The 27,508-nt window shown below is 38.4% G+C and overlaps 1 protein-coding gene across 1 annotated transcript in view; it reads right to left on the bottom strand.

Annotated features, from left to right (window-relative positions):
- The window catches only part of GPR133 (G protein-coupled receptor 133), a 159,651-nt gene that overhangs the window by 120,465 nt on the left and 11,678 nt on the right, over positions 1 to 27,508 (bottom strand). The window contains exons 5-13 of the mRNA XM_009320954.1: positions 23,535 to 23,714; positions 22,040 to 22,294; positions 18,429 to 18,493; positions 17,493 to 17,648; positions 14,633 to 14,692; positions 13,253 to 13,370; positions 12,215 to 12,325; positions 10,400 to 10,475; positions 6,260 to 6,401 (exon numbers count right to left, since the gene is read on the bottom strand). Of these exons, the coding sequence (XP_009319229.1) occupies positions 6,260 to 6,401; positions 10,400 to 10,475; positions 12,215 to 12,325; positions 13,253 to 13,370; positions 14,633 to 14,692; positions 17,493 to 17,648; positions 18,429 to 18,493; positions 22,040 to 22,294; positions 23,535 to 23,714 (1,163 nt within the window). The remainder of the gene's footprint in view (positions 1 to 6,259; positions 6,402 to 10,399; positions 10,476 to 12,214; positions 12,326 to 13,252; positions 13,371 to 14,632; positions 14,693 to 17,492; positions 17,649 to 18,428; positions 18,494 to 22,039; positions 22,295 to 23,534; positions 23,715 to 27,508) is intronic.

The raw sequence follows: 27,508 nt of genomic DNA, 5'->3' as shown, positions 1-27,508 counted from the left end.
GAGCAGAGCATCATCATTTTTAAAATCGGTCAAAAAAATGTCTTTCACTGAAATGTTCCTGAATAACAACTGACTATTTAACTTAGTGTATCGACTTCTGTCTCTTAGAGGGCTTAGTTTAGATAAAATTTTGCTGATAAAGAGTAAAGTTTCTATTAGAATACTGCAACCTATTGTAATTCAAAAAATGCATCTTTAATGTAACTTGACATCTTTACAGTTACGAAGAATAACGTCTGTCTGAAGACATTGTATGTCCAACATCTGAAGTTTTGTCAACCTTCTTTGACCAAGATGTTGGGAATGTAATCAAAGCTTTTCCAAAGAAATCCTAGACATTTTGTAAAGTTTAACACCTTAATACAAGTCCATATTCACATTCTTTATATCCATTCAATATTAAAGCCAAAATGATATGCCTCAAGGTAGTTCCACTAAGGATGGATCTAGCTTAACTGTATCTTTACTGATTTGGTCTTTGGACTTGCTATTAAAATTACCAATGCACGTGCCAAGCTGTAACAGTGAGTTTGATGTGAGTTCCTATCCAGTAGGAACATAGCCTATTCTTTCCGTTCCAGTTCATCAATGGTTTCCGTGAGTACCATGCAGTCACGTTTTCAGCCATGATATACATTGGCTAGAGATAAGCAATGGTTACCACTGTTGATCCTCTCATTATTTCCCTTATTCTCACTCCAGTCCTCCTTGATGGGCTGGAAGCGTTTCAGTCTCCAGAACAACAGAGACTACCACATACTACAACCTGACCCAATCAGCAGGTATGTCAAGGGAGCTGGTAAGTTTAGAGGAAAATGTGTGTTCACACTGAATATGCTGCAATTATAGGCAATACTAGCTGTCAATGAACATAATTTTCTTGCATTACAGCCTTTGTCTGATAGCTTTTCAGGTGAGCTATAGAAAGAAAACAGCGTGCATACATAGAGCAAGCTCCTCTCATTTTTTGCGCAGGTGTATGTTGACTGGCAAGACTGTATTATGAAAAACATTGAATCAACAGTATAAAATATTTAATGATATTTAAAATCCCATTATTAATAAAACAGCTTAACAGTGACAACAATAGATCTGAGTCTACAGTGTCACAGAGTACTACTGGTTCTCTGCCATCTTCATCTTGTGCCCTAGGCAGTGGGAAGGAAGGGACAGTCATTAAAAAGATCCATGAATATAATTCTGCAATATGTAAAAAGTCTCAATTAAAAAGGCCCTCAACAATCCCCAAATATCACAGGACAAGCTATCTTATATCTACAGAGAAGGAAAGTGAGAATTGCTTTTCACCCCTAGCTATGTCATTGGGTTACAAAAGTGGACACTGTGGTTAGAAAGAGCAGACAAGCATTCCTCAGAATGGCAGAAAGAATAAAACACTTTATCACTTGATGTTCTTACGCAAAAAAGTTAATTTTAAATCCTTGATGAAGTCTTCTTGCAAAACAGTCTTTCTAAAGCTGTTAATATTTTCATAAGATAAAGGAAAAAGAGTAACAGAAAAACCGGTTTCAGGGATTGTGCAACAAAACAAACTGTTGTTAGAATAGTGACAATTAAAACAAAAATCACACCATAAGAAGTAAAACGTACATGTCTATCCTATCCACAGGGAGTCTTTACTTCTTAAGCAGAATTAAACAAGTAATATTTTTATCGTGTGAAAAAATTGGGATGACTTATTCATCCTGATTCATGAGAATTTCTATTTTAAGTCAGAAAAACTTTTTCCACTAATGGAAGCTTGACCAGAAAATTTTCTCCCTGCTCTGTTGGTCGAAAGAACGTCGACCAGCAATATTGGTCCCGTGAGAATCCAGCTGCAAGCCTGAACATCAGGGCCTAATGGCTGTAATTAATGATGTCCTCCCTAATGGAGGTGAGTCTGTAGTCCAGTCTCCCTAGTCCTTGTACCCATGAATTTAACAGTGTGTGTATTAACTATGAGACGACTTCTCAGCTCCCGTGCTCCACAGCACCAGTTTAGCCTCCAACCTGTCCCCCAGGCTGGGCACCCATTTCTGCTGTGCACTCAGTGCCCACTGCCCCATGGTGCTCTCTAGAAAAGGAAGCATTAACATGTCATTTATAAATATTCCCTGCATTCTTACCTAATTGTTTAGCGTCAGTTTGTATTGTCTTATGTTTCAAAAAGAAAGAGAAATTTAATCATCTCACAAGCTCTTAAAAGCAACGTAAAAAATGCAGACAAGTTCAGAGAAACCCGGAGAATCCTTGCCTAAGAGAAAATCTAACTAACGGCGAGTAAGACTGTGGAATGACAAATGCTCTGTGAAGTTTTGATTCAAGAGGTGATACTCAGTTCACAGACATTCTCTTTGTAACTATTTCCTAAAATAGACGTTTCATTTTTCTCCCTTTTGTTTTCTGTTGCTCAATGATTGGCATTTTTCCTATACACACTAGAAGAAAAAGAATTAAAATTTTATTAAGCTGTGCCAAGCATCACTACAATCAGTAGAAGAAACCATATTCTCCTTTCACTCCTCTCATTTTTCTACTTGTGCAATCCAGTAGACTCCATTAGAGTAGCTATTACTAAGTCAGATCAACTGAAAAAAGTCAGACTCAAACTTAAGTTTTAACAGAGAAAAAATATTTGTTTGGACTTGTTATTTTTTATTTGGTTTTTCTTATTACACTTGGTTTTTCTTATTACACTTTCCTCTCTGTTAAACTGAGAACATTATGTGGACCACACAGGCAACTATAAGAATGAGATTGGTATCCATTTCAAATGTTTCTCCCATTATTATAAGCAAGCAAGCAAGCAGTATTTTAATGGATAAAATGGGTTTCTAAGCCCGATTTTATGCTCTTGGTTTAATCGTTACAGTCAATCATAAACTTACATAAATAACTTGACTGTTACTCTTTATTTTAAAGGACATACTTTAACAAAGTGATCTTGCAGCCAGAATTTCTTTAACATTTTAAATTCTACTTTTATTTCATGAGCGATCATACTCAACCGAATGGCAGAGTGAAATAATATGTAGTATGATAGAAAGGACCTGTGCTGCTATCATATGAAAGATTTCAGAGACATGCAGTCATTTCCCGATCCGCTTAAGTAAATTCACTTAAATTTACTTGTGTAAATTTGCTTAAGTAATTTACTCAAGTAAATTCGCAAGTAAATTGCCTAAATTTATATTGCTTAAAATTATTCCATGGAATTCATTGGAGCTTTTTTAAATCCACAGTAGTGTAAAAGAGAAGAGATTTGGCCCACTGTTGCCTTACTTATGCATAACCGGAAGGAATGATCTATCCATCCTTTCCTTAATATTAAACAGACCCGCTAATTAAAAGCCAGAAGAGAAATTACATTCCCAAAGCCATAGGTGTCAGAGGCAAGCAGTCTTCCTCTCAAATCCAATGTATATACCACTTCAGCAGAGCCGCACACATTCTATTCACAACTCCTTCCCACACGTCTTCCCCACAGACAAATGTTCAGTGTATTTCTATCTACACTGTATCTTTGTTTCTAAAGACTACTCACAGAATTTGGAATCCATGTATAAGATACCCAGAGGCATTTGGGTTGGTTCTGTTGCTCACTGATTAATAGCTTTTTTTAGCAAATTCACACCAACAGCAAAAAAATACAAGAAAGGCAGAGCAGAAAACTAGAGGCATTCCCATTGCCCAGATCTCAATCTTCATTAAGTCTCTTTACGAACTCTTACACCTAGTTCTCCTTTTAAACACCTATTCTGACTCTAGATTACACTCTTCCACCGGGAAAACAAGATCTATGAAATATGGAATACAAAAATTTAAATAAAATACAGATTTTCTGTTTCAACACATTTGATGATTTCAGAATGTTTTGGTATTGGAAAGTTTTTAGCATTTGGATTTTTTACATCTGGTTTGGAATTTTAAAAGGAATTTTAGAAACCAAGCTAGGAGATAGACAAAGTGCTTCACCATCAGATAATACTGAAAATAGGTTCTGGAACAAGCATAGAAAATATCTCACACAGTTGCATTTAGTTTTGATTTGAAAAACACTGGAGAAATGGATATTTAGTCCAGCATGGGACCAGTTTCTAATTCAAGTCCACAAATTGTTCAGGGGTAAAAAAATGCAATGAGATTATGGATTTTCTAACCGTACCTGAACAGGTGTTAGCAGGATTAGAACCGTACTTGTGGAGCAAAACTTCATTGCATCCCTTAAACTTCTCATCAAAGTAACAGGATGGTACCAAAGATGAAAAAGCCAGCCGCAGATTATTACTGGTGGGAGTAAGTAAGCAGGTGAAAAGTTCCCTGTCTTTCAGAGGGGTGCGCCTTCTGTGCTTTATTCATGTCCTCTCGGGGTTGTATGCCTAAGAGCAAAATCTAGCACATTTACTATCCCAGTACAGTTTATTGAACAGAGTTTAAGATCGTGCTCACTACACATGTAGAAATATTTTCCCCCTTATAATTAAAATTCTCAGAACTTTAAATACAAACGTACTGACATGTATTTATGGACTGATTTTAGACAGCACTGAGCTACTCTTTCAATGCTGTTAACACAATGGGATAAGTTCCCCCATTTCCCGCGAGGATTTTAAAAAAAATAATAAACAAAACAAATGCAGACACACAAAAAACCCCACCAAACACCAAAACCAAGTCACACCTGAACAGGTGTTAATGGGATCAGTAAGACCTCAACATTCCCCAAAATGGAAGTAACCGTAGAAATGTTACGGTAGATAGCAGATGGCTGCCTGTGAATGCATGGCCAATCAGCAATAAGAGCTCTGGAAGAGAAAACAGTCACTCCCCTAATGCACAACGTTATGCACGCACGGCTCTAGGTAGAGTCTGAAACTCCCAATCAACCTGTATCTGTTATACGCAGGATATGTTAGGCATGTTCATACCACATTTTCATGGATTCTGCTGACTAAAACAGGGAAAGAAACAGATGATAAATGTAAAATTTCTATCTGTATACCCAGTGGTCTTCACAGTGAAAGTCAACACGCATAAAGAAAAAAACCCACAGGTTTGTTTAACGGCCTGCTAGTAAATCATCATAGTAAAGGATGGGGAGGTACCTGAATAAATAACGCAAAGTACATCTTATAAATGACCTACACAAAATACAGAGTCTTCACTTTGCAAGTTCCTGCCTCTAAGAGGCCGCTAGGCCTCCTCATTCAGGAGAGTCCTTAGTTTGAAAAACTGTCAGCAAAACAACACTTTTCATTTCTACGCCTTAGGGTTTTTTCATATATTTGTTTTCTGTCGCCTAGTCCATCTTCATCAGAAGCCCAACAGGAAGAAGATAAACTGGCTTGAAAACAGCCATTGAAAGAAAAATATGATAAAATATTCAGAAGAACGTCTAAGAGATGTTTTCTAGGAAACATTTAAGAATTGAAATCTTTCATTTCCATTCAACACTGTAAGTAGGTCATAGATGCTGCATGCTTCATGACAGCACCTCAGAGTTTGAACTCAACTATTGTCCATTCCACTGACAAGACAAGAGATGCCTTTTTCTCCAAGAGCAAACAAAACCAGCTATTTTTCCAGTTTCTTGCTGTAATATGTTAATTTGGTGAAACTGAAATGTCTTACCAAAATTGATAAGTTTGAATAAAACTTGTCTCCAAGTTTTCTCAGATTCTCATTTTTCTTGTCTCTTGTTTCTCAGATTCAGAATGCTCTGCTCTCTAGAAAGGGCGGTTCACACTAGAATAGGGATATGAATGGGCTCCACTCCTATCCTAGGAGACGCTCTGCCCATCATACTTGTAATTTGCCCTTGGAGGAGTTCCTTCTCTGGGTTTATTCACGAGAACATTCAAAACACCTCACTTATCTCAGTGTGGATTAAGACCAAAAGCAAAAACCATAAGTGAATTCTTGTGGTTTGACAGCTCTAATGAGAATTCATACCGTCCTATTGTAGATTGCACAAACACATCCATAGAACAATACATACAGAAAGGCCTAAAGCTATACTTGTCACTTCACCTTCTTTTTCAACATGTGCACTAATCAGCCTTTTGCAGCGATGGAAACAGGAGTCATTGAAGCGTAATGGTTGGAAAAACATAATATTGTAGTCACAAATGCCGTCTGAATTGCTACTAAAAGTGCCCACAAAAATTACAAGCGAAAAGCAAAGAAGTCATCACAGACACCAAAGTTTTAAACAGCCCTGACGATAGCCTAAACTGGTAGTTTCCATTTCACTTACCAATTTGTGGGTGAGCTGGATGGTAATAAGAGGAGATCCTGACAGATTGTGGGACAACTTGGGTAGAGGTTCCACTTTGATAGAGATAAGATAACTGGTTGCTGAGATCATATAACCTTTGTAGGCAGCAGCTTCAGCAATCCTTGGAAAGAAACAAATATATTAGGCAAGTAGAACAACAAAATTTTTTAAATTCATCCACAACACCCACCACCACAGGAACACAGAACCTCCTTTTTCCATTCAAGTCAATGAATTTCTATAGGGGAGCAAGATCTGGCCCCAGAAGATCCTACAGGACTAGAAGCAACAGCTACGAAGTATAGGGAACAGCTTTAGACATTAGGAGACTCAGTATCTTAAGTATTCCTTCACTCTGCTCCTCTTTTGCAAAGGTTTACAAGCCTTGCTCAAAGTGCTTTAGACAATTAGAATCCTAAGTGAGTGAGTAAGGCGTCTAAAAATAACCCAACTAAGCAAAGCAATCTAAGTGAGGAGAAAACTTGCGGGGGTTTCAGGCTGTCTAATTAAACATACATATCAGTGTGTAAGACATTATATATAATGCATCTGAACATATACATAGGGATATATTTAGAAGTAATTTATAGCTTTGCTTTGAAGAATTGATTATGTCCAGTTGGGTTTGTTAGAGAGTAACTCAGGTCACAATACAAACAGCTGAACCTGACTAAACATCTGATTAGTCCAGGTAATACTTTTTTCCTAGGCTGAGGTAATTCTGCAGTACATAAGAACCCTTTGATTTCTGCTTTCAACTAAAACTTATGACCGGCATTTTCGCACATTTAGGAGTAACTAAGATCCATTTGGCTGTAGGGTAAAATTTTTTACATCATCAGTAACAAACTGTGCAGGACATCATCAGTAACAAACTGGTCTCTGTCATCCACCTCTTCAGGATGTGAATGAATGGTATTTACTGTGAGAAATGTGAGCCATGGCGAATTAACCATCAGTGTGGGTTTCCAAACATAGCACACGACTGGAAAGAGCCAGTGTACAAAGCACATTAAAAAACATCTCATTTACACCTGCCACCTGTTTGCAATGGTTTCTTGTTTTTCTTTCAGGGGGGGGAAAAAAAAAAAGTCATCAGACATTAAAATAACTTCATTCAGTTCCTCAGCAAGGTCAAATAAAACAGAACTCATTTAGCACAACCCCAAGCACCAGCCCTTAAGTTCTGACCACAAAAAACCAACGGTATCGGAGATTACTTCTGCTTCCAGTAACCAGCATGTGAATTGAATTTGTTAATCTCAGGGCAGAATCTTCTAATCTGATATGAAAAGTTTAGAGAAGGACTCGTAATGCTAAGTGAGTCTGTCATCCGATTACCTTCAGTGGGATTACTACAGATTTACACAAACTGTATATGAGCGGGAGCAGAACTGGGCTCAAAACCTTTTTTTGTTCTGATTTTTTTTTAAAGAATCAAAACTGACTCCCCTTAGAAACTGCTATTTATGTAGTCTGAAAATAGAAGTCATCTGTCTGTACAGCACAAAAGCTCCAAGAGTTTTGGTTTTAGCTTTCCACCACAACAGGAAAAAAAAATTGCCCTTAAGAAGAAAATGGACAGGCTTCAAATTACAGGTGTTCAAGTAGCCCAGTGCTAGAAGGAACATAAAAGAGTCTTTAAAACAAACTACTCTGGGAAAACGTTGTTATTCTAGTGAAATGTAAGCAAAAAAGTTATAATAGTACAGCACAAAAAAGAAAACCAAGCAGGAGACAATGGCATGCTTATTTTTAAAACAATTTTTGAATACCTGGGGTTTGATTCCACAGAGGAAAATCGCTAAGCTAGCTTTCCCTGTATTACTAGTTTTTTAGATGCTGTTTTGGACAGATCTGCATCTAGAATTTTATAGACATGAATCGGTAATGCATTACATACTGCAAACAGTTCAAATAGTTTGGATTAGTTATAGAAATCTAGATGTTTCTTCTCCAGTGTCTTTGTTTCGCTTTAACGTTGCAGCAGGGCCAGATCCTTCCTTCTCAAAAATGAGTGATAAAAATACATACAACTCAGTGGAACAGGAATGGGTCTCCAGGTTGTCCTATTCCACAAAATTCAGAGAATGTACACAAAGATGACATAACTGTTTTATTTTCCTATTTCAGAGCCCCAGGAGCTGTAGACTCTATCACAATGCATTAGAATACAGTGTTTTGACATGCAGGGTCTTTAATCATATTGTGTTTGCTAAACTTTGACCTAAGTCAAGATCATATTAATGGTCCTGTACCTGGGTCGGGGCAATCCCCGGTATCACTACAGGCTGGGGGATGAAGGGATTGAGAGCAGCCCTGCCGAGAAGGACTCGGGGGTACTGCTGGATGAAAAGCTGGACATGAGCCAGCGATGTGCGCTCGCAGCCCAGAAGGCCAATCGTATCCTGGGCTGTATCCAAAGCAGCGTGGCCAGCAGGTCGAGGGAGGGGATTCTGCCCCTCTACTCTGCTCTGGTGAGACCCCACCTGCAGTACTGCGTCCAGCTCTGGAGCCCTCAGCACAAGAAAGACACGGACCTGTTGGAGCGGGTCCAGAGGAGGGCCACGAACGTGATCAGGGGGATGGAACACCTCTGCTATGAAGAAAGGCTGAGAGTTGGGGTTGTTCAGCCTAGAGAAGAGAAGGCTTTGGGGAGACCTTCTTGCACCCTATCAGTACTTAAAGGGGGCTTATAAAACAGATGGCGGCAGACTTTTTAGCAGGGCCTGTTGCGACAGGACAAGGGGGAACGGTTTTAGACTCTAAAAGGGTAGATTTAGACTGCATATAAGGAAGAAATTTTTTACAATGAGGGTGGTGAAGCACTGGCCCAGGTTGCCCAGAGAGGTGGTGGCTGCCCCATCCCTGGAAACATTCCAGGTCAGGTTGGACGGGGCTCTGAGCAACCTGATCTAGTTGAAGATGTCCCTGCCCATGGCAGGGGGGTCGGACTAGATGACCTTTAGAGGTCCCTTCCGACCCAAACTATTCTATGATTTTATGACTAATTCTCTTTGAGAAGTTGAGATTATAGCTTATTATCTTAATAAACTGTACTGATCCTCCTGTTTGAAAAACATAAGCTGTCATAAATTATTGCCTCTATTTCTTCATGTCAGTAAGAAATATTGCACGTTAATGACACGGTTCCTTTACAGCCACCTGCTAAGTGCCCTTTTTATGAGAGAGCAGGGTAAACAACAGTACAACTTGCTACTTGATTTAAAAATGCTATTTAGTAATAGCTGTGTGATTATCTCAGTGTGATCAATCTGGTCATAAGCCAGGACTTTTTACCCTGAAGTTCACAAATTAATTCCCGTGATCATGACCTTCCGTGTAGCTGTATGTAAAGAAAGGGAGGTAATCCCTGCCATTCATGACAGCCGAGATGCTGCATCCTTCCTTCTGCTGTCATAAACGACACACCGAAAAGTCACAGATTGGAAAAGACTGAGAGCCAGTGTAAACTAATCTACGCACCCCAGTGTAGATCAAAGAAAACCATAAAGTCACAGTAGCTTAAAAGGAAAATGTAATCATTTACACGAACGGCCTTGCAAAATTCCCTGGGGAACTCTATTGCCGAGAGGTATACAGCTCTGCATTTACTTTATCTTATCTGCTAATGATTTCATTGATGCAGCATATAAAACAAAAGGTCTTTTAAGCATTGCCTGGTCTCCTGTTGTAAAATCACCTTACAGGTTTCTAGGATTAGGATTCAGATTTTATCTAAAGAGGGATGTTATGTTTTCTTACTTGTTTCATTTTAGTGCAAGCTTTATCTTTATATGTGTCAGGAAAAAAGATGTAATTTCCTTTCATGAGGCAGATTAAAATTATGAAATTCTAATACCAGATATGATGAACGGAAAGAGAAGACAAAGAAAGGCAAACACGTCGCTACAGGAATCCATTTTACTACAACATAAAGTAAAACATCTAATGTAAGCTTTAATTTCTCTCTAGTTAATGACTACATGTCCTCAATATTGCAGAATTAAGATTACGGCTCATAATTTATTTACAGTTGATATTGATATGACTGCTATAAAGGTGTATCACTAAGGTAACAAACAAGCTGTTACAGCATGAGAGGTCTGAGATACTTACTTGGTATCCATAGGGTTGATATTATGAAAGAAATAGTGCATGTTATGGTAAAGCAGGCCGACAATGGTAATCCAAGCTGTGAAAAGGGAACAGGGGTTATTCCTCAGAGCAACAGTTGTAAGCAAGAGACACTGCTCTCCTAGACCTGAAAGTCCATGTTAATTAAGAGCCTTGACTTCTGTAGACTTTCATATCTTTGCTTTAGGGGGGATCTGATTATTTCACTTTTTCTTTTAAGTGAAAAAGTACGAACACCTTTCAGTACGGCACAGGAGACAGATATCAAAAGTAAAACAGAAGGATGCCTGCCCTGTGCAACTGTACTTCCGAAATAAGTTGTTGAAGTAATCAGTTGTCAATTATAAATCCCCCACGTAGCACTAGAAAGGGTCACATGACATGCCAGAGTCAACGTCTCAATGGTAGCTACGGTAATCTCAGGGCTCCTTCACCACCACCTGCATTAACTGGCAGCTTAAGAAACTCGAACACGGGCAACCGGTTTCCACTTCGGTTGTCTGTTTGCCACCTGCATTCCAAGTATTTATGGGTTCTCCAGCATCTGAGTGAAGAGACAGATGTGTATTTTTTAAGTGTCAGCCACACAGATGTCTTTCACTATCCCTCTGGCTGGGTTCCAAGTATTTAGTGTCAACTGTTTAAGGTGGAATAATAAATTTTTAGGTTAGCTCATTTGGACAGTGTAGAAGTGTGGCCTGAAGGCTGAAATTACTCAGAAGTGAGCTTTAGCTGGAAAAAAAAGAGTTAAACATTTAATGGGCTGGATCATTTCAGGATACCAAGCATGATAATGTTCTGGTAAAAAAAAATCTGCGCGGTGAAAGACTTTATAAGTGGGAAAGGAAAAAAAGTCCTCTCACATGCTGCTTTTGGTATTACAAGTTGGTTTGCAATTATAGTTATTCAAGCCTCAGAGCACTTGCAGTGAAGTCTCCAGCCAGAGCCCCCTGCCAGTGCAAAGAAACAAAGCTGTCATCGCAAATCAGGTAGACAGTTCAGTAATTATTAGAGTATTTCTCACTGCAGGTTATCTGCAGCTGACTTTGCACTTTATGAATAGGGACCAACCTTCCTTCAACAGAGGTGACTGCGGAAAGGTCTCCGGGTGTGTAAATTCCATGGGTTGCAATTTAGGACACATAAGTCACACTTTCAAAGATTTGAGGATGCAGGTAGATGTTTTTGTAAATAGGTTAAAATATAGATAATTAACTTCAAACATTGTTATTTTAGAGTCTTGACTAAAGCTTCAGTTTTTGCCATACCTTGCTTTTGAGATTATTAAAATTTTAGCCTAGGTATGGATTTCTGAGTTCTGCCTTTTTGCCTTGACTGTACTTTTCATCTTCATTCTGTTTCCGTAGCTGCTGTTGCTTAAACCTGTCATTTTATAGTTTGATTTCATACAACATTTTAAGAGCTATTTTGCATGAAGGAATAAATAATACCTGATCTGACATCCTGGAATTTCTTAAAAATTAGCAGTTCAGATGTTTAAAAATAATTTATGAAATTATGGCTTCTCTGATGTAAAAAGATGTCAAAATTAAATGGCTTCATCTCTGTGGCCCAGCTGTATTATTCAAAATTAATTCACGTAATATGAAAATCCTACCACATTAATCATTCATTAGCATAACAGGCCAACTGCTGTTTCTTTAGAGCCAGTATGATCAACAGAGATCAAATTGGTTACTTGGAAAAATAAAGCAAACCAAAACCTATTTTCAAGCAAAATCATTTTTGGATACCCTGTTTACATGACTTGGCTCCTCCCTTTAAATTTTTCCTTACCTTTTTCATGGAAAGCTTCACTGGGAATGGAAATATAACTCTGTCCTCGATATGGAAATCGATAGTGCGACAAATTCAGAGTCTGAGGATACATTTTGACCAAGGTGTAATCTGTGTGACATCCAAACAAAAACATGGTAAAATCAATAGCCCCTACAACCTGTTTGACTGTTTAACTAGACTTCCCTAATAGCTATTGCAAGTCTTGAATTTAAAACCCCAGATGTTTGCAGAAAATATAGTAAATTCCCCAAGTATAAAATTGCCTTTTATATCTGACTCCTTTATGACAGAGAAGGGTACGCGCACTGTTAATATACCATGGATCACTTCACCCGTGCTCAAATACTGAGCTTACCAGGGCAAGCAAAACGGATTGATAACACACCCTTCCACTGACATTTGAAGGCATTATTTCAGACCTCCACTGCTCCATTTGAGAATGCCAGTGTCCAAGAGAGTATGTGCAGTGATTAATGGTACTGGTGACTGCTCAGGTTATTTGCCCCCTCACACAGGTCTCAACAAGGCAGAGCAGAATTCCAGAACAGATGCGTTACCTTTGCTACCTGTAGCATGCAAAGACACAGATGAAATTAGGGTGCTAGGATGCTAAACAGCAGTAAAAAAATTCTCCTAAAAGGTCAAAACTATTCCTATTGTTTGCAATCTCCTGCAAAAACCTTGCAAAATTAAGTTTTTGTAGCATCCAGATATCTGCAACTTTGAAGTGCTGCATAAGAGCTCTAGGCCCTTTAACTGCCTATCAGTATTGTATGGTATTACTGGATACATTTCATAGAATTCCTATTCTAAACCCCCCCAAATAACCTCAAGGAAGTTCAAGTGCAGTCAGAGCTGATTACCTCTGGACTAAATGCACAGTCATCTTTCTACAACTGAAACACTGTTTTGTATTCGAAAGAGAAAACTATCTGTTTCGATTTCCTCCTTCACGTTGGCAAAGGAGGGGCTGCAAGCACAGAAGCGTTTGGGACACCCAGACAGTCCAAGGAGAACATTTCTGCTAAATCCTACCTGCCACAGATGTCGTGCCCTCAACAGTTAAAGGTAATGAGTTTTCGTCCAGATTGTGCGTCATATGAGCCATCACACTGTCAACAGTTTGAATTAAACTTCCAAATATGTGAGCGGTCTGGGGGAAGAAGAGAGAGAAGGCCGTACAACAAAAGAAATTGCAGTTCATAGCACAAAATGCCGAGGTGCCATGTTAAATTCCTGTGTGACTCACCATTCAACCATCCAAAGTCAAACGTGACTTTCTCCACAACCTTTTCCACATGTAAAATGTTACACAAATTGATGCCACCCATATAGATACTTATATATAAAATACTTACAAAATACCGTTTTATAGAATGTCTCCAACTGACCTTCTGCTCCCACCAGCATTTGACAGTCAATATACTCAGGATTCAGCAGAATGAGGCCAAGAACTGAGCAGATTACTTTGACAATATATAAAGACTGGTATCAAATCTTTATTGGAACATACGCTGAGACACTACAGTTTCTTTCATCTTTATCAAAATGGTCCCCAGTATAAAGCTACTTTCAAAATGTTTATATGTCCCCTGGAAAACAACCCTCCAGGTTGGAACTTGGTCCATAAAATCTCAGAGTGAATGCATGTTTCAATGAAAAAGAAATCTATTTTATCTGAAATCTATTTACATCAGAGATGATCAAGGATTTTAGGCTAAGAACTTAAATAAATTAGACATCTTTTTGTCTTAAATCATTTTAGGCTTCAGTGAGACCTTAATTTACTTTACCCTCTCCTTCTCTCAGTTTAAAAGCTCTCTGTTCTGAAATCTGTGCTCCCTTAAGATTCAAACAAAAACCTCAGGAAATTCCTGGCTTCCTCCTGCACATATTTCTCTGCACCCTAAAAGGTAGACTAGAAGAGAAAGAACATTGATACAAGTTACTTTTCCCTATATTAGGTTTAATCTTCCTCAAAGCTTCAGTTCACTAAACAGGTAAGCGCTACCGCATATTTCACGTGCATTGAAAAACATCAATCTACAAAACAAATATAAACTTTTAAATATCAAATTTCAATGCTAAAAAAGGAGTGATTAAACGCTTACTTCAGTGACAATATCTGTTATTTTATAAATACAATTTTGTTTTATTCATCCTGAAACATGTGGAAATAGCAGCAGATAAAGTTCCCTTATTTTAACCCTCAAAAACACATTATAAAAGAAAATTACATAATTGTTTTGTCTGTGGCTCTTTACTGCAAATATGAAAGTGACGTATGAGAAAATAAATAAGTTATACTGCCAAAAAGTCCTAACAAGAAGAATAACAGAGGCAACCAGTTTCATTACTATCCATGTGAAATTATGCAACTGAAGTAACCTACAAATCTAAGCCCGTTTGTCTTACCTCTGGTACATCAATCCAGTTGGGCAATAACAGAAAGTCTTCAACAGCTTTTAAAAATGCCTAAAAGGTAAATAAAACTATATTATTTGATTATTTATTAGTCAGCTACATCTCCTGATAAGGATCCAAGGCAGATCTCTGCTAGGATTTTCTTAGGTTTATTTTAAGATGACAAGCCCATTTTCATTCAAGTCACAGATTCATCTCTACCTGCCAGCACTCTCATCATGTTCTGCTGGGTGACATTTTAAAGTAATAGTTTATTTATTAAAAGTAACACCACTGTGAAACTCCCCAAGTGCAATCATTATACTACAGCTGAGGTGACAACACTGGAACTAACTCTAAAGTGAACTTATGCTCCCATTTTATCTAAACTTATATGACATTAATACCTCTTTTAGTCTTAGATGACTAGCTATTTCAACAGCACTGGGTAAATATCTGGGTCCCGTTACTCGTACAATTTATTATCTGTACTTTAAGGTTGTTTTTGAGGTGAAGATCCATCATGATGGGCATTGTTCAAGTGCTCAGCATGATACCGTCCCTGCCCTAAGGAGTCTTGCTGATGAAGACAAATAGAAGCAGGATAAAAGGGAGCGCAGAAAGTTACAAGAAAAAACCCGCATCTCCTGCTTAAACTTCTCTGTTACAATGTCTTAAAAGCATCAAAAGAATATAGAAAAGTTCCACTGAGAAATGTGGAAGAAAGCTGCAAGACTTTTCTGAGCATAATTTTACAAGCCATAATACATAGGGCAGTACCAGTGCTTTGCTATACGAGCTTACTTTTGGGCAGCACAAACCTTGCAGCCTCTCTCAAGCATTCGGTACAGAATGCTACCTGGCATGCACAGAAGTTATCCTAAACCCAGGACCCAGCTCAAATTGCCCAGAGCATTCAGCGAGTCTCGCTTTTCAGGTCACAGCATCACTCCAGAATTACTCCCAAAAGGATGTGTTAGGAAAGTGAAGAAGAGCAGCAATGCTGTAGCTTCTGAGCAGAGCAGCATTATAACAGAAAACACAAGTCAGATTTATCAGACGCAATGCATTATAAATGTGTGCCAGTAATCAGAAAGTTTAGTGCATATCACTTAAATCAAATTTTCTTGTGCTGTGAGGCATATGACAATCAGGACAGAGATAACTTTACAGAAAATAGCATGCATGCTCAGTGCCTGTCTTTCAGGGAATTAGCTGCAGACAATACAAAGCCTGACCATCAATCAGACAAATGACAGAGTCTGTATGTATGATCAGGACTCTCTTGTGTTTACTTCCCAAAATAGCTTTGCTAAAGATAATCATGTCCCACATTTCTGTCTGCAAATCACTTTCATGGCACACAAAGCAGCATCAGATAGCACGAATGAGCAACCAAACGGCAACTGAAATGATGTGGGAAACAGGTACGATATCTGGCAGGATGGTGTTCCATTTTCGATTTAGAGCCTACACAAAATTTTCAGCAAAACAAAGGAAATAATGTATTAGAGCTTTTTAGAAGGGTTTTTGCTACTTAATAAACTGTGATCCATGAAATCCAAGCGTTACAGTTTGCAAATGCTAAGCTTTTAACACAAACTATCAATTGCTGTCCATGTAGTTTTCAGAAGCATTTATTTATCTTGTTTGCCTGAGTAAATAATCCTTGTCACCCTGGTATTACCCACAGGCTTAAAGGAACAATCACTAGTGAGGCCAGAGCTGGTTACTGTAATAATAGCTTTCCAGCCTGCTGAAATCAGGGAATTAGAGGCCCATCGTTTTACAGAAGGCTAACTTTACATTAGCAGAACGTGACCCCTCGTCCTCACCCCCCCCCCCCCCCCCCCCCCCTTTCCCCCCCCCTTTGTGGATTAGCTTAAACAAAAATAAATTACTCAGTTAAGCTTGGGACCTGATCTTTCCGTGAACCAGCTTCAGTGGAGATTTGCGATACGCCTACCCAGGAGTCCCAGCTGTGATTGGAACCCGGTGCAAGATAAAGCCATTACCTCCCAAAAGCTAGGGACGCCGCCATCACGAGCAGGCCCTCGCCCGCAGCTTTCCGCCTCCAACGCGGGGCCGGCAGAGCAGGCGCGTGCCTCCGCCATGGCAGAGGCCGGCAAGAATCACGCATGACCTCGCGAAAGAGAAGCCGGAGGAGAGGCCCAGCTTGCCCTCTGCTTGCTACAGGAGCAGCAAATGCTAACAGAAGGTTGGGCCGACAGCAGTAATTGATAACTTTTTAACCCCCTCGTGCAGGTGTGAGTCTCAAAGATGATAAGTTAGAAGTCTATACTTGGGCAGCGACCTGGGGCCAGACTGATACAGACACAAAACTATAGTGCTCCCTGCATCCAAGTTAGTTTGCTGTTAGCGCACGCATGGCACGCGTGCCTCCATTTTGCTGCTGTCGCTACTCTGATGACAGTGTCTTTATGTCCTGCACCTCACAGATGACTGTCAAACTCTGCTGCACTTTGGGTCAGCTGGGCCGTGCAGAGAAACGCCGAATTTTTTTCCAGACTTACATATTCTTCATTGGATACACTCGCAGCTGAAAAAAAATTAACAAATTCTTTTTTCCTCCTCTGTTTCCTGCTCAACTAAATAATTATTTTTGATGCGTGGTCACGGTTCCAGGTAGTTATAATTTATGCATTAAATAATATCCCCAAGAACTAATGAGAGCTTTAAGCTGTTTTGTCTGGTTGAAGCTCACCTTCTGCTGCTCCCTCAAATAGGTACTGCTTTTTTCATGTGTATTTTCTGCAATTAGCAAAAACTTTCAAAGCTGCATTCGAAATTCCAGCTTCTGGAGAAATTTCAGGGTCATCTGGCTCCGCACAGAGATGTGAAAGACGCTTACCTCTGTCAGGCTTAGAGCAGTATTTTCTGACAAGGATTTGTTGGGCAAGCTGAAGGACACGTTCTCCAGGTAACCCAGCATGGTGTCGGGGGAGCGGAAGTTCCCTCTCTCCTCGGTCAGACTAGTTATGATGGGACGATAGGCGTTTGTAGAGAGCTACAGGAGAGAGAGAGAACTCATCGGAAATTATTCCGTACGGAAGTCATTTTTTATTGTTTCAGCCCAAAAGGGAGATTGAGGCACAGCAGACTCCCGTGGTTGCACATAAGCCAAGGGAAAAGGAAAGCGCACCGACAGACGGATGGGATAAACAGAACATACAGGCACAGCTTCATTTTTCCATTAGCAATTCGGGCCCTATCTGCCATGGTTTCCTGAAAGCCCCTGTGAACAAGAAGAAAACTAATAGAACTTTGACACTGCAGAGAGCAAGAAAGGGAAAATACACTGCAACAGCTAATTGCATGTCAGCTGATTACAGCTAATCGTACGTGTTCTGCATATGAAAAATTAATTTTATTTAAATCTTTTTCATTAAGCATTTTCTAAACACATGAAAACTAGTTTTGTTATTGAGGTGGGAATTTTTTCTAATTTTAAAGGAAATAAGAGGAAAAATTAGCAAAATGTTTTTGCATGTCCTATATCTTCGAAGTTCATTGAAATATTTCAGAAGTTTCTACATTTTTTCCTTTTTTTAATATAGAAAATATTTTTATGTAACAATTAATTTCCTTTATCTGTCCTACATTAAGACTTCTGTAGTACTCCCATCTTCCCATAGTGGCTAAAAATTCTCCCTATGCATATCGGAAAATGTTTATAATTGGGGTACTAAGTGCCATCAACGAAAACTGTGAAGCGAGGAGGGTCTGTAACTCTGTAATATATGGACATTCTGACATTACAGAAAAGAGTTAAGGAGGACTGTCCTACCACAGGTTTTGTAGTGGTTGTCATCACAGACCATGGAAGCGTTGAAGAAAGCAAAACTTGCACACCTGGGGAAAATACATACACGAATGAGCGTTAACAACTCTGATATTCCCACTGCAGGTTGAATCAGTTCTAACGGAAAGTAACATATTTGCTGTTCTGCGCATTTCACTTATTTGCAGCAGTGTAGCTACACAGGCTTGTTTAAAGCATGTCATTTACTGATTATCTCATCAATTTTATTTCATCATTTTTATATAGATGAGCCTTGCCATTTTGTCTAAGTCTTAAACACTTAAAATTAAACCTTTGTTTGCAAACAGGAAATTTCAAGTGTTATATCTCAATAAAAAGAGGGCAACTGTACAATTAAAGCATTGGCATCCATCTTCCTTCTCTGGCTCTTCCCCCAACATTTATGCAAAGTATTTAGGGAAAATTAAAAACAAAAAAAAGTCTTATCAGAAATAAATAATAATCTATAGGCACTTTGACAATTTCATATACGACCTTGCTGTTTTTCTGTATATGTGATAAACTGGGACTGGGAACATACAGACACCGGAAAAAATGAGACTCAAGTCTCAGCTATGATCTTCAAATGCTAATGTTTACTTACATCTTGAGTCTAAATTGCTTGAGTGCCAAATAAAATCACACCCGTGAAGGCAAGTTCAGAAAGACTTTTCCACATTGAAAAAAATCTGTAAGAAATATTCAAAGCCAACAGAAATTCTTCCGTTGCTTGCAGCAAAACTAAGGCACCCTCAAATAAAAGAACATTGGTTGAAATGGTGGTATACTAAAGCTTTTGGGGCATGCTAGTTTTGCATAAAACAAATAACAGGGGTCAAGGAGTCAAAACAACCTTCATTAGTAGTTTCAGCATATTATAGATAATGTCTCTATTAGGTGTTTGTAAGTTGATTTTAAGCAACAGTGAGGTTGCTATTAGTCAGACAGGCTTTACTAATAAATGTCACCCACTAGCACTATATCCACTGAAAATTACCATATGAGCATGTCATAAATGATTTGTTGAGACAGAAAGAAGAAACTTAATTTTGGACGGTTTCCAGTTGCTCCATTTTAAAAATATTGATTCCTTTCTGTGCAAAGGGATTTATTGGTCATTTGTGATAGAGAAATAAAATTTTCTTCTAATCTACGTCGTACCAAGAATTTATATGTGTGGTATTTCAAGCAAAATCAAACAGTAGTTGCATATATAGGACACATTTTTCTCATGGATCCAAAAGGAACGTGATTATTCATTCCATTAAAAAACAGGCTGTCCTATTAAGTTTCTTATGTCAAACCACATTAGCCCAGCTTCAACCCTGCTTTAAGTCCTCCAAAGTCAATAAATAGATACCAAGAATAACTTTTGTTTACACTATGTTGATTAGTATTGTAATATCCATTGCTTCCTCTGAGAATGTTCTAACTTCATCCATCAAATTGGAAATTTTATAAAATCTGATCGGTCCACTAGTTTGAAGGGAAAAGCAAAAAATTCAATACTCCACATTTCTCAAGTGCTCCAAATCACCTCAGCACTTTAAAATAATATTGGCCTGAAATTCTTCACACTTACAAAAAAAAATATATATATACCTGGCACCCCTTTACATTTTAATTCCTAAGCCACTAGAAAATACACATCAAGTTTCACTTTCAATTAAGAGTCTAGAAATTTAGTTTTTACAGAAAATGGATAGTTCCAGATGACCCTGACAACCTGTGAACACCTAATGTCATGCAAATTGCAGTAGACTCACAAAAGCTCACAGCATGAACACCTCAATGTCAAAATCAGGGAGTTTGCTATACAGCCTTCTAAAAATCAGCAGGGATTGAAAGGTAGGATACGGGCAAAATTCTGTACAACTCTTCCAAAATTTAGATTTTAGCAGAATCCGAGGGACCAACTCTTTCTGCAGTATTTCAAAAGCTAGCTACAAGTGTTAATGTCCAGCAACCAGATACTTTGAGCCCCGGTAAGACTCTTTCCAAACCAAAGTACAGAGGGAAGAAGTAGAAACTTAAGTCCTGAACAGGGTTTGCATTCGTGGAAAAAGCTTTCCATGATGCCTTGATTATTTGTTAGAGTGAAGATGGGAGGGTGGAGGGCTTCAGAGGATGGTTGCCATGAGTTCACAAGAATTCAAGGGGTTAAAAAAAGAGTTCTCTTTGTATTTATATAAGTCATACTTCTCTGACAGTGAAACGGGGCACACATATAGATGGATCAGGTCAATTTGAAAATCTACTGCTCCTGAGTTTAGCAACATAACGTTCTTCTTGAGTTACACTAAATCAAAGAATGTGATTTACGGTAGCTTTGAGTTGGGTAGTGTTATAGTAACCCCAGATTGTTGTGAAAGATACAACGGCCAAATACAGAAGCATTTTTTCCAACATGACCAGAACATTATAAAGTTGTTAAAACTTTTTTTTTTTTTTAAGTTTTTAAAAGTATTTCCTGTATCAAATGAATATTCTCCCAATCAGAATTTTTGGAGACTTTCATAGGAATCACTTTTTAAAATAAAAAAGGTTTTAAAATAAAAAACTTGAGTGCAATTGCTATTATTTATGTGGCAAAGCAAATAGATTGCTTCATTATATACCAGATGGAGGGTTTTCTTTTTCAGTGACTTCAACTCTACATAAACTAGTTTATATTTTCTTTTTTTGAGAAAACATATTTTGTATATATTTGATTGCTATAATCAAACCTGGAAGTCACAAACACGTACATTCTCATTTCCAGGCACACATCAGAAATTGTGTTATTCAAAGAATTTCCGTTGTGACAATGGTTCCCATGGGTTTAAAAGCACAAGAGTTATGGGTGTAACTGCTTTAGCTCTCAGTAACCTAGTAAGAATAAATGAAAGCAGGGAAACTGCCAGTGAAGCCAAACGTTCCAGATGCCCCATAGCTTTGTTCCCAAAATTGATGTTTTCTAATTGCTACTCACACACAAGCACTTAAGAGCAACAGCCTTTCTTGTAGTGAAAAGTTTGTTTTACAGATCCATAAAACAGCTGACAGGGTTTACTGGCCAGTCTTCCAAGTCTTTGTTCTAATCCTGATTCTTTGCCTTTTATATTACATTTCAGCTGGTATGTTTCTTTTTAGTTCACAAGCATACATGAGTTAATAAGTCTTTATCATTCCAGGAACTGAAGAGATAACCATTATTATCCACATCTGCTGGAATACACTGAGTGACTTGGCTCTAAGTTACACAACAACCAGAGTGGAAGTTAGAAATCCGGAGTCAGTCTTTCCTAATACTGTTCTGCTTCAAGACTAATTATCGCTCCTCTTCTTTTGATCATAGGGGATCTAACAATGGCTGGATACTTCAGGTCTTGGTAATTTTTTATGACATTTTTAAGGAGCTAGAACCCAGGATAAAAAGGCTGCGCATCCAAAGACAGCTGTGTGTCTCGGTGACATTCATACCTGACTTCTTCTGCCTCTAAAAATTACAGTCAATAGCTGAAAGATGTAAAATGAACACAAATCCTACACACTAAACATTTTTAAAGTCAGCATCTTTAGAGAAGATGAATTATGACAACAGTGCATATACTCACCAATAGCAGCTGTAAAGTACTGCTCAATTTCATTGGGGGTGAGTGCCCTTTCCCATATAATGAATTCATCAAATGCCCCATTCACATAGCGCTTAGTTTGATCCTCCTCTGTCCCAGTCAGTAGATTTGCACTGGGATCTCCGTAATCATAGAAAACTTTCCCATCTGGATCAGTTGTGTTCAGAGTTCCGTTGACGTAGACTTTCAGTCCTTCTCTTGATTTCCAAGTAAAGAGAATATGAGTCCAATAAGGACCTGCAAAACATTAAAAGTCACCGCAAAATCCATGAATCAATTCCATTTAGAGCCTTTCCTGTTCAGTAAGTTTTTGCTGACTTGTGCAATGCTATAGAGCTGTATAGGAAGCGCTAAGAGTGAATTATGGAATGCTGATGTCATGTATATTAATCTTTATACTCATGGGGAAGCCCATACTTTGGCAGAATGCCTGTTCGCTTTTGTCTGAACTTACTTGGGCTCACTGCAGTTTCATAAATTACACTTGCTAAGTATTATTGGCCAAGACTTGAAGTCTCTTCAATACTGTCTCAAAATCCAGTCCAGCAAGAACTGCATAAAGACTGCAAGAACTGGAGAACAAGTAAATAGACTAATTAAAAGTTGCCACAGTTCCTTTGTTATACTTGAGAGGCTGAAAACAGAATATTAATTTTCACTTGGATTGGATAATCCACGAATGCGTGAATTATTCTTACCATTTAGCAGCTTTTCTCTTAAAATAAGATTTCTAAATGGATTTATTAAGCTTTATCAAGCTCTGCTACTACGAAGTGAGAAAGTCCTATTTTACGAATGTACAGGTAGTCAAATTAAGGCAAGAAAAGATTTCATGACTGTCATTGGCATTACTAGAGGACCAGAATTTGTTCCAGTCACTAGGTAATACCGCTCCCCAACAATACACAGTTTAGATAGAAGCAGTAAGATATGTGATATACCAAAACATTTATTAATACTACATAAATTAATATATTAATTTAATATATTAATACTACTGGCATAAAAAACTTGACACTCGACAGATAGCAAAATGACCAAAGCGCTAAACACCCAGTTAGACAGTTACCAAATAAAGTCTTAATTTAGGAGGCAGTAGAGGACAGCACACGTATCCAGTTTTAGAATATACTGAGAACTGTCGGGGATTAACCTGCATTCTTCACTCATGTTTCCGTCCAAGCACTCATTAATTTATTGATGTCAATAAGAATTCCACTTCAGAAACAACTGGAAGTTGGGTCCGAGGACTGTTACTGAATGGCAAATGTTCTATAATACAATATCACTGGTTTTTCAGTTCATACTTTATCTCTCTCTTCCTCCATCAAAAGAATTCTTGAGCACAGAGCTCTGTAGCTATTTTTATGTATCCACTTCTCTTCCCTGAAGTTGTACTCTTACCACTACATCTCTCTGCAAGAATAAAATAAAATATAACAAAGAAATTAATAAAAAAGAACATTTTAAACTTTACCTGGCGGACTAAAGCTTGCTTTCCACTTCATCATTGCATTCCCACGGGTGTAAAATTCCACTGAGCCTTCACCTTCATTTGAGCAGATTTTGAAACCGCTGGAAATTACTTGTCCACCAGAGGCAGGGAGAAACTTAGCCTGCTGATCTTGAGTCTTCCAGAAAAAGGAAAATGTGACTCCTGATGAAAGCAAGTGAGAGGAGATTTTAATGAAAAAAACCCAAGTGGAATTAAAAGTTTCCAATACTGCAGAATACAGAGAGTGGAGATGCTTTTGAGAACAGATCATCTGCTAGCATAAACAAGGACAGCATTTTTAAAATCAACAATGCTCCAACAGCTTAAACCAAATAAACATATCTTCCTTGGTTTCGCATCACATGCACATAGCCAGGACACAGTAGTAATCATTGCTTCCCGAGTAGCTTTTATCAGTTAAAACTAAAGTTCTTTGAGCACCAAAAGTAATGAAGGTTTTTTTCTTACAGATTTATGCTTCCATTCCCTTTGCCTTATCTCTCCAGTGTCCTTACCCTTCTCACCTTCCTGTGATGATCCCCTTTTCCTCCCGTGATCTTTGCTTATTTCAAAACACAAGTTGCTCTCATATCTCCATATCCTCCAGCCAGCATCTACATCGGTTTTTGATGTTCACCAAATGCCAGCAGGGCCAGAAATAGCACATTGACTGCTTCCGAGCTACTGATGCGCTAACTGGCTGCCAGCATGCCCATGCTTACTGAGTAGCATCCATTGCTAATTACACTTCAATTCTTCTAAGGATGTTATTACCTGTGTTTTCACACTTCAGTGCTCCAATAATTGCTGAAAGCAAAGAACCAATGTAAAAGAAAGGGATAGTAACATATGCAGAGCCACAGTCAAAATGCTGAGGTCCCCACCTACACAAAAAAATCAAAGAATTCTTCCCAAAATGCAAGTGCAATCCTGCAAGTGCATGTGTGATTAACTTTATCCACAAATAATCCTGTTCAATTCACAGTAAATTTTACTATTCTACTGTAAAATTGAAGAGCTCTTCAGATTGCACATTAGTGAAGAAATATGATTTCTGTAAGATGGTTTGTTTCTTTAACAAAGGTTACCTCAAAAGGCTTGACTGAAACACAAGTAGCAAATCAAACCTCCCTCGCACTTCAGAAGTTCATAGCGGCTCTGCTGTAGAGGTTCTGCAGTCAAATACAATTACAAAGAGAATGGCTCGACTAAACAGCTCCTAAAAATGTTCATCTCAGAATTTATAGTACAAAGTGCTAACAATAAAATCTGAGTTCAGAGCAGGTTGAGAAAAAGTTTATGAAGTACAGAAGTGGAAGAGGTTTTGCCACAAAGAATCATAATGAATTAAGTTGGCAACGACCCTGAAGATCACCTAGTCTAAACTGCCTGCTCAAAGCAGGGCCAATTTCAGAGCTAGATCTGGTCGCTCAGAGGTCAGCTGAGATTTCAGTGTCACCACAGATGCAGATTGCATAGCCTCTCTGTGCAAACCATCCTGATGCTTGGCCACCCACATCGCAAAGAAACTTTTTTCCTTAGATCCAATCAGCATTTCCTGTGCCACAGCGTGCCTGCGTTGCCTGTCATGTCTTCATTGTGCATCTCCAAGGTTGTTTAGCTCCATCTGCTTCCATAACCACCCATCAGGTAGTGGATGACGGCCCTTAGCATTCCCTTTTCTTCATGGTGTAAGGAAAAGCCTCAGCCTCCCCTGCCATGTCACATTGTCCAGCCCCCTAAGTCATCTGCTGGCCTCGCTGGCTTGTCAGCATCTCTTTTGTACCAGGGGCTAAAAATGGGACCTAGTACTTCAGATACGCTCTCATGAGCGCTGAACAGAGGGAATAATCACTTCCCTTAATCTTCCGACATGTAGTCAAAATATCTGCCTGGATGATTTTATAGTAAGCAGTTCTGCAGGCTGCCCAGGCAGTACGAACTTTGCCAATTTGCTACCAGATAGCCCAGCACAAGTTAATGAAGCCCTCAAACTATTATGTACACTTCTTGTTAAAACCACAGACTTTTTTTTTTTTTAATAAGTTTCATCATTTCATGATTAAAGATGGAAAAGCCTCAGACAGCTCACTACATCAGAAATATTCCCCCCCAAGAACATACTTTTTTTATATTTCACCTATTTTTTTTGGTCACATTAACTTAGCAGAAAAGCTAAAAATTATATTATTGTAGAATAAATAATTTAACGATGTAGTATCTTCCTGTCTAACTGATCTTCCTGTATAACTTCACGACAGCACCCATGAATTTACATGATCTACACACCATTCCCTAAATGCTTTATACATCATAAAATAACCACCATGGAAATGCTAATCAATTATCGTTGGCCTCCTAGAAATCAATCAGTATATGAACACCATCAATCTCGGTTTGCTAGATCTTGATGGATATGGGTTTAAAGCTATGAATGCTGTGAACTCCCAACTGAAGAATTTGAGGTCTGTTATAAGCAAGTTGCAATACCTCCATCAGCAGGTAAGCCTGAGTTCATCCTTCAGCTTCTTTACCACGCCAGCAACAGGTTGAAACACCGATCCAACCCTCTTTCCAGAAAGCCATGCATTTCCCTTGTATCTGCACGCCATCCTTCACCACCCCGGTGAAAGGGCCACCACAGCTGACCACACTAATCTATTACTGCTATTAATGCGAATCCTCTGTCAAAGTGCCTCGCAATCTTTTTCCAGCGCTTCACCACACTCCTGGAAGGTATGGAAGTGCCATTATTCCTTCTTTACAGGCTGAGAGCTGAAGTTTAAATGACGTATACGGAGCATAAGTTATACAGCATGTCTGCAGCGGAGCCGGTTTCCCCCACCTTTGACTGTCTAGCCTATTGGAGTACCCTGTAGCTACTGACCATCCTGCAGCCACAAGAAAACGGTGGATCTAAATCCTCCTTATGTGCACTTTGGTTCATGAAACGCCGAAACTAAAAATCAAAACTGAAGTAAGGCACACAAGAAACACACAGCTTTATGAAATGCTATGTTGTGCAGAGGGCTGCTTTTTAATTTTTTTTTTTATTATTTCAGTTTCACATACGTTGACTAAATCTAACTTCCCCTACTGTGTTCAAACTAATGATTACGAGAACATGCTCTTGCAGCTTTCACAAATGTTTCTTTTGACTGAAAATGCCACTTTAATGAGCCCAAAACTGCTCACGGAAAACCAGTATTTAAAAAATAAGAAGGAAGGCAGGGGAAGAATGTTTTAACATTTTAAAAACAAGAAGAATTTGTTTTCTCAAGTCAAAACAACAGTTCTGAAGTGTTATTAAATTTAGGCTAGGAAAAAATATTGGGATTTTTGTTTCATAGGTTGCAATATTTCATCTGAAAAGATCCCAAGATCGTTTCAGAAAGCATTCCCTGCTTAAGTGTGCTTAACACCAGTTTCACACAAATGCAACAAACGAACATCAAGGGATGTTTAAGCAATAGTAGGCTTGAATAAAATAACATCTTGTCATTGCCACAGGTTTTATTTGATTTGGAGAAAAACAAAGACACTCTCTTTAGATAAAGGGGTGTTGCCTTTTTCCTTTTTTTTTTTACCTGCTACAGTGATTTAGTATTTGTTGTTTATATGATTTCTTCTCTTCACATTTTATCTGCTGAACATTTCAGTGTTTTATGTTTTTAATGTTCTTGTTTGTGAGATACTGGGAGTGCTCTGCTGCTATAAAAATAATTTATTCTGATTATTATGTTATACTATAGATGTAGAAATAATATGACTTACTGATGATTTTTATTTCCCAGCGGTATGAAAAAAATATGAAAAGATACAGCACGTATCAGAAAATATGCCTACAGTGGCATACTGTATTACTTTTTCTAATATTCTCAGGTAATAGCCACGTACCATCTGCTCTCTGAGTTTCTCCCACTTTCTTAAAAAGTTAATACAAAGCTCTTGCTATA

This window comes from Pygoscelis adeliae, unplaced genomic scaffold (genome assembly GCF_000699105.1).
Source record: "Pygoscelis adeliae isolate BGI_AS28 unplaced genomic scaffold, ASM69910v1 Scaffold353, whole genome shotgun sequence".
Lineage (NCBI taxonomy): Eukaryota > Metazoa > Chordata > Aves > Sphenisciformes > Spheniscidae > Pygoscelis > Pygoscelis adeliae.
The sequence above is the reverse complement of the archived record's forward strand: the minus strand, read 5'-3'. Positions and strand labels throughout refer to the sequence as shown.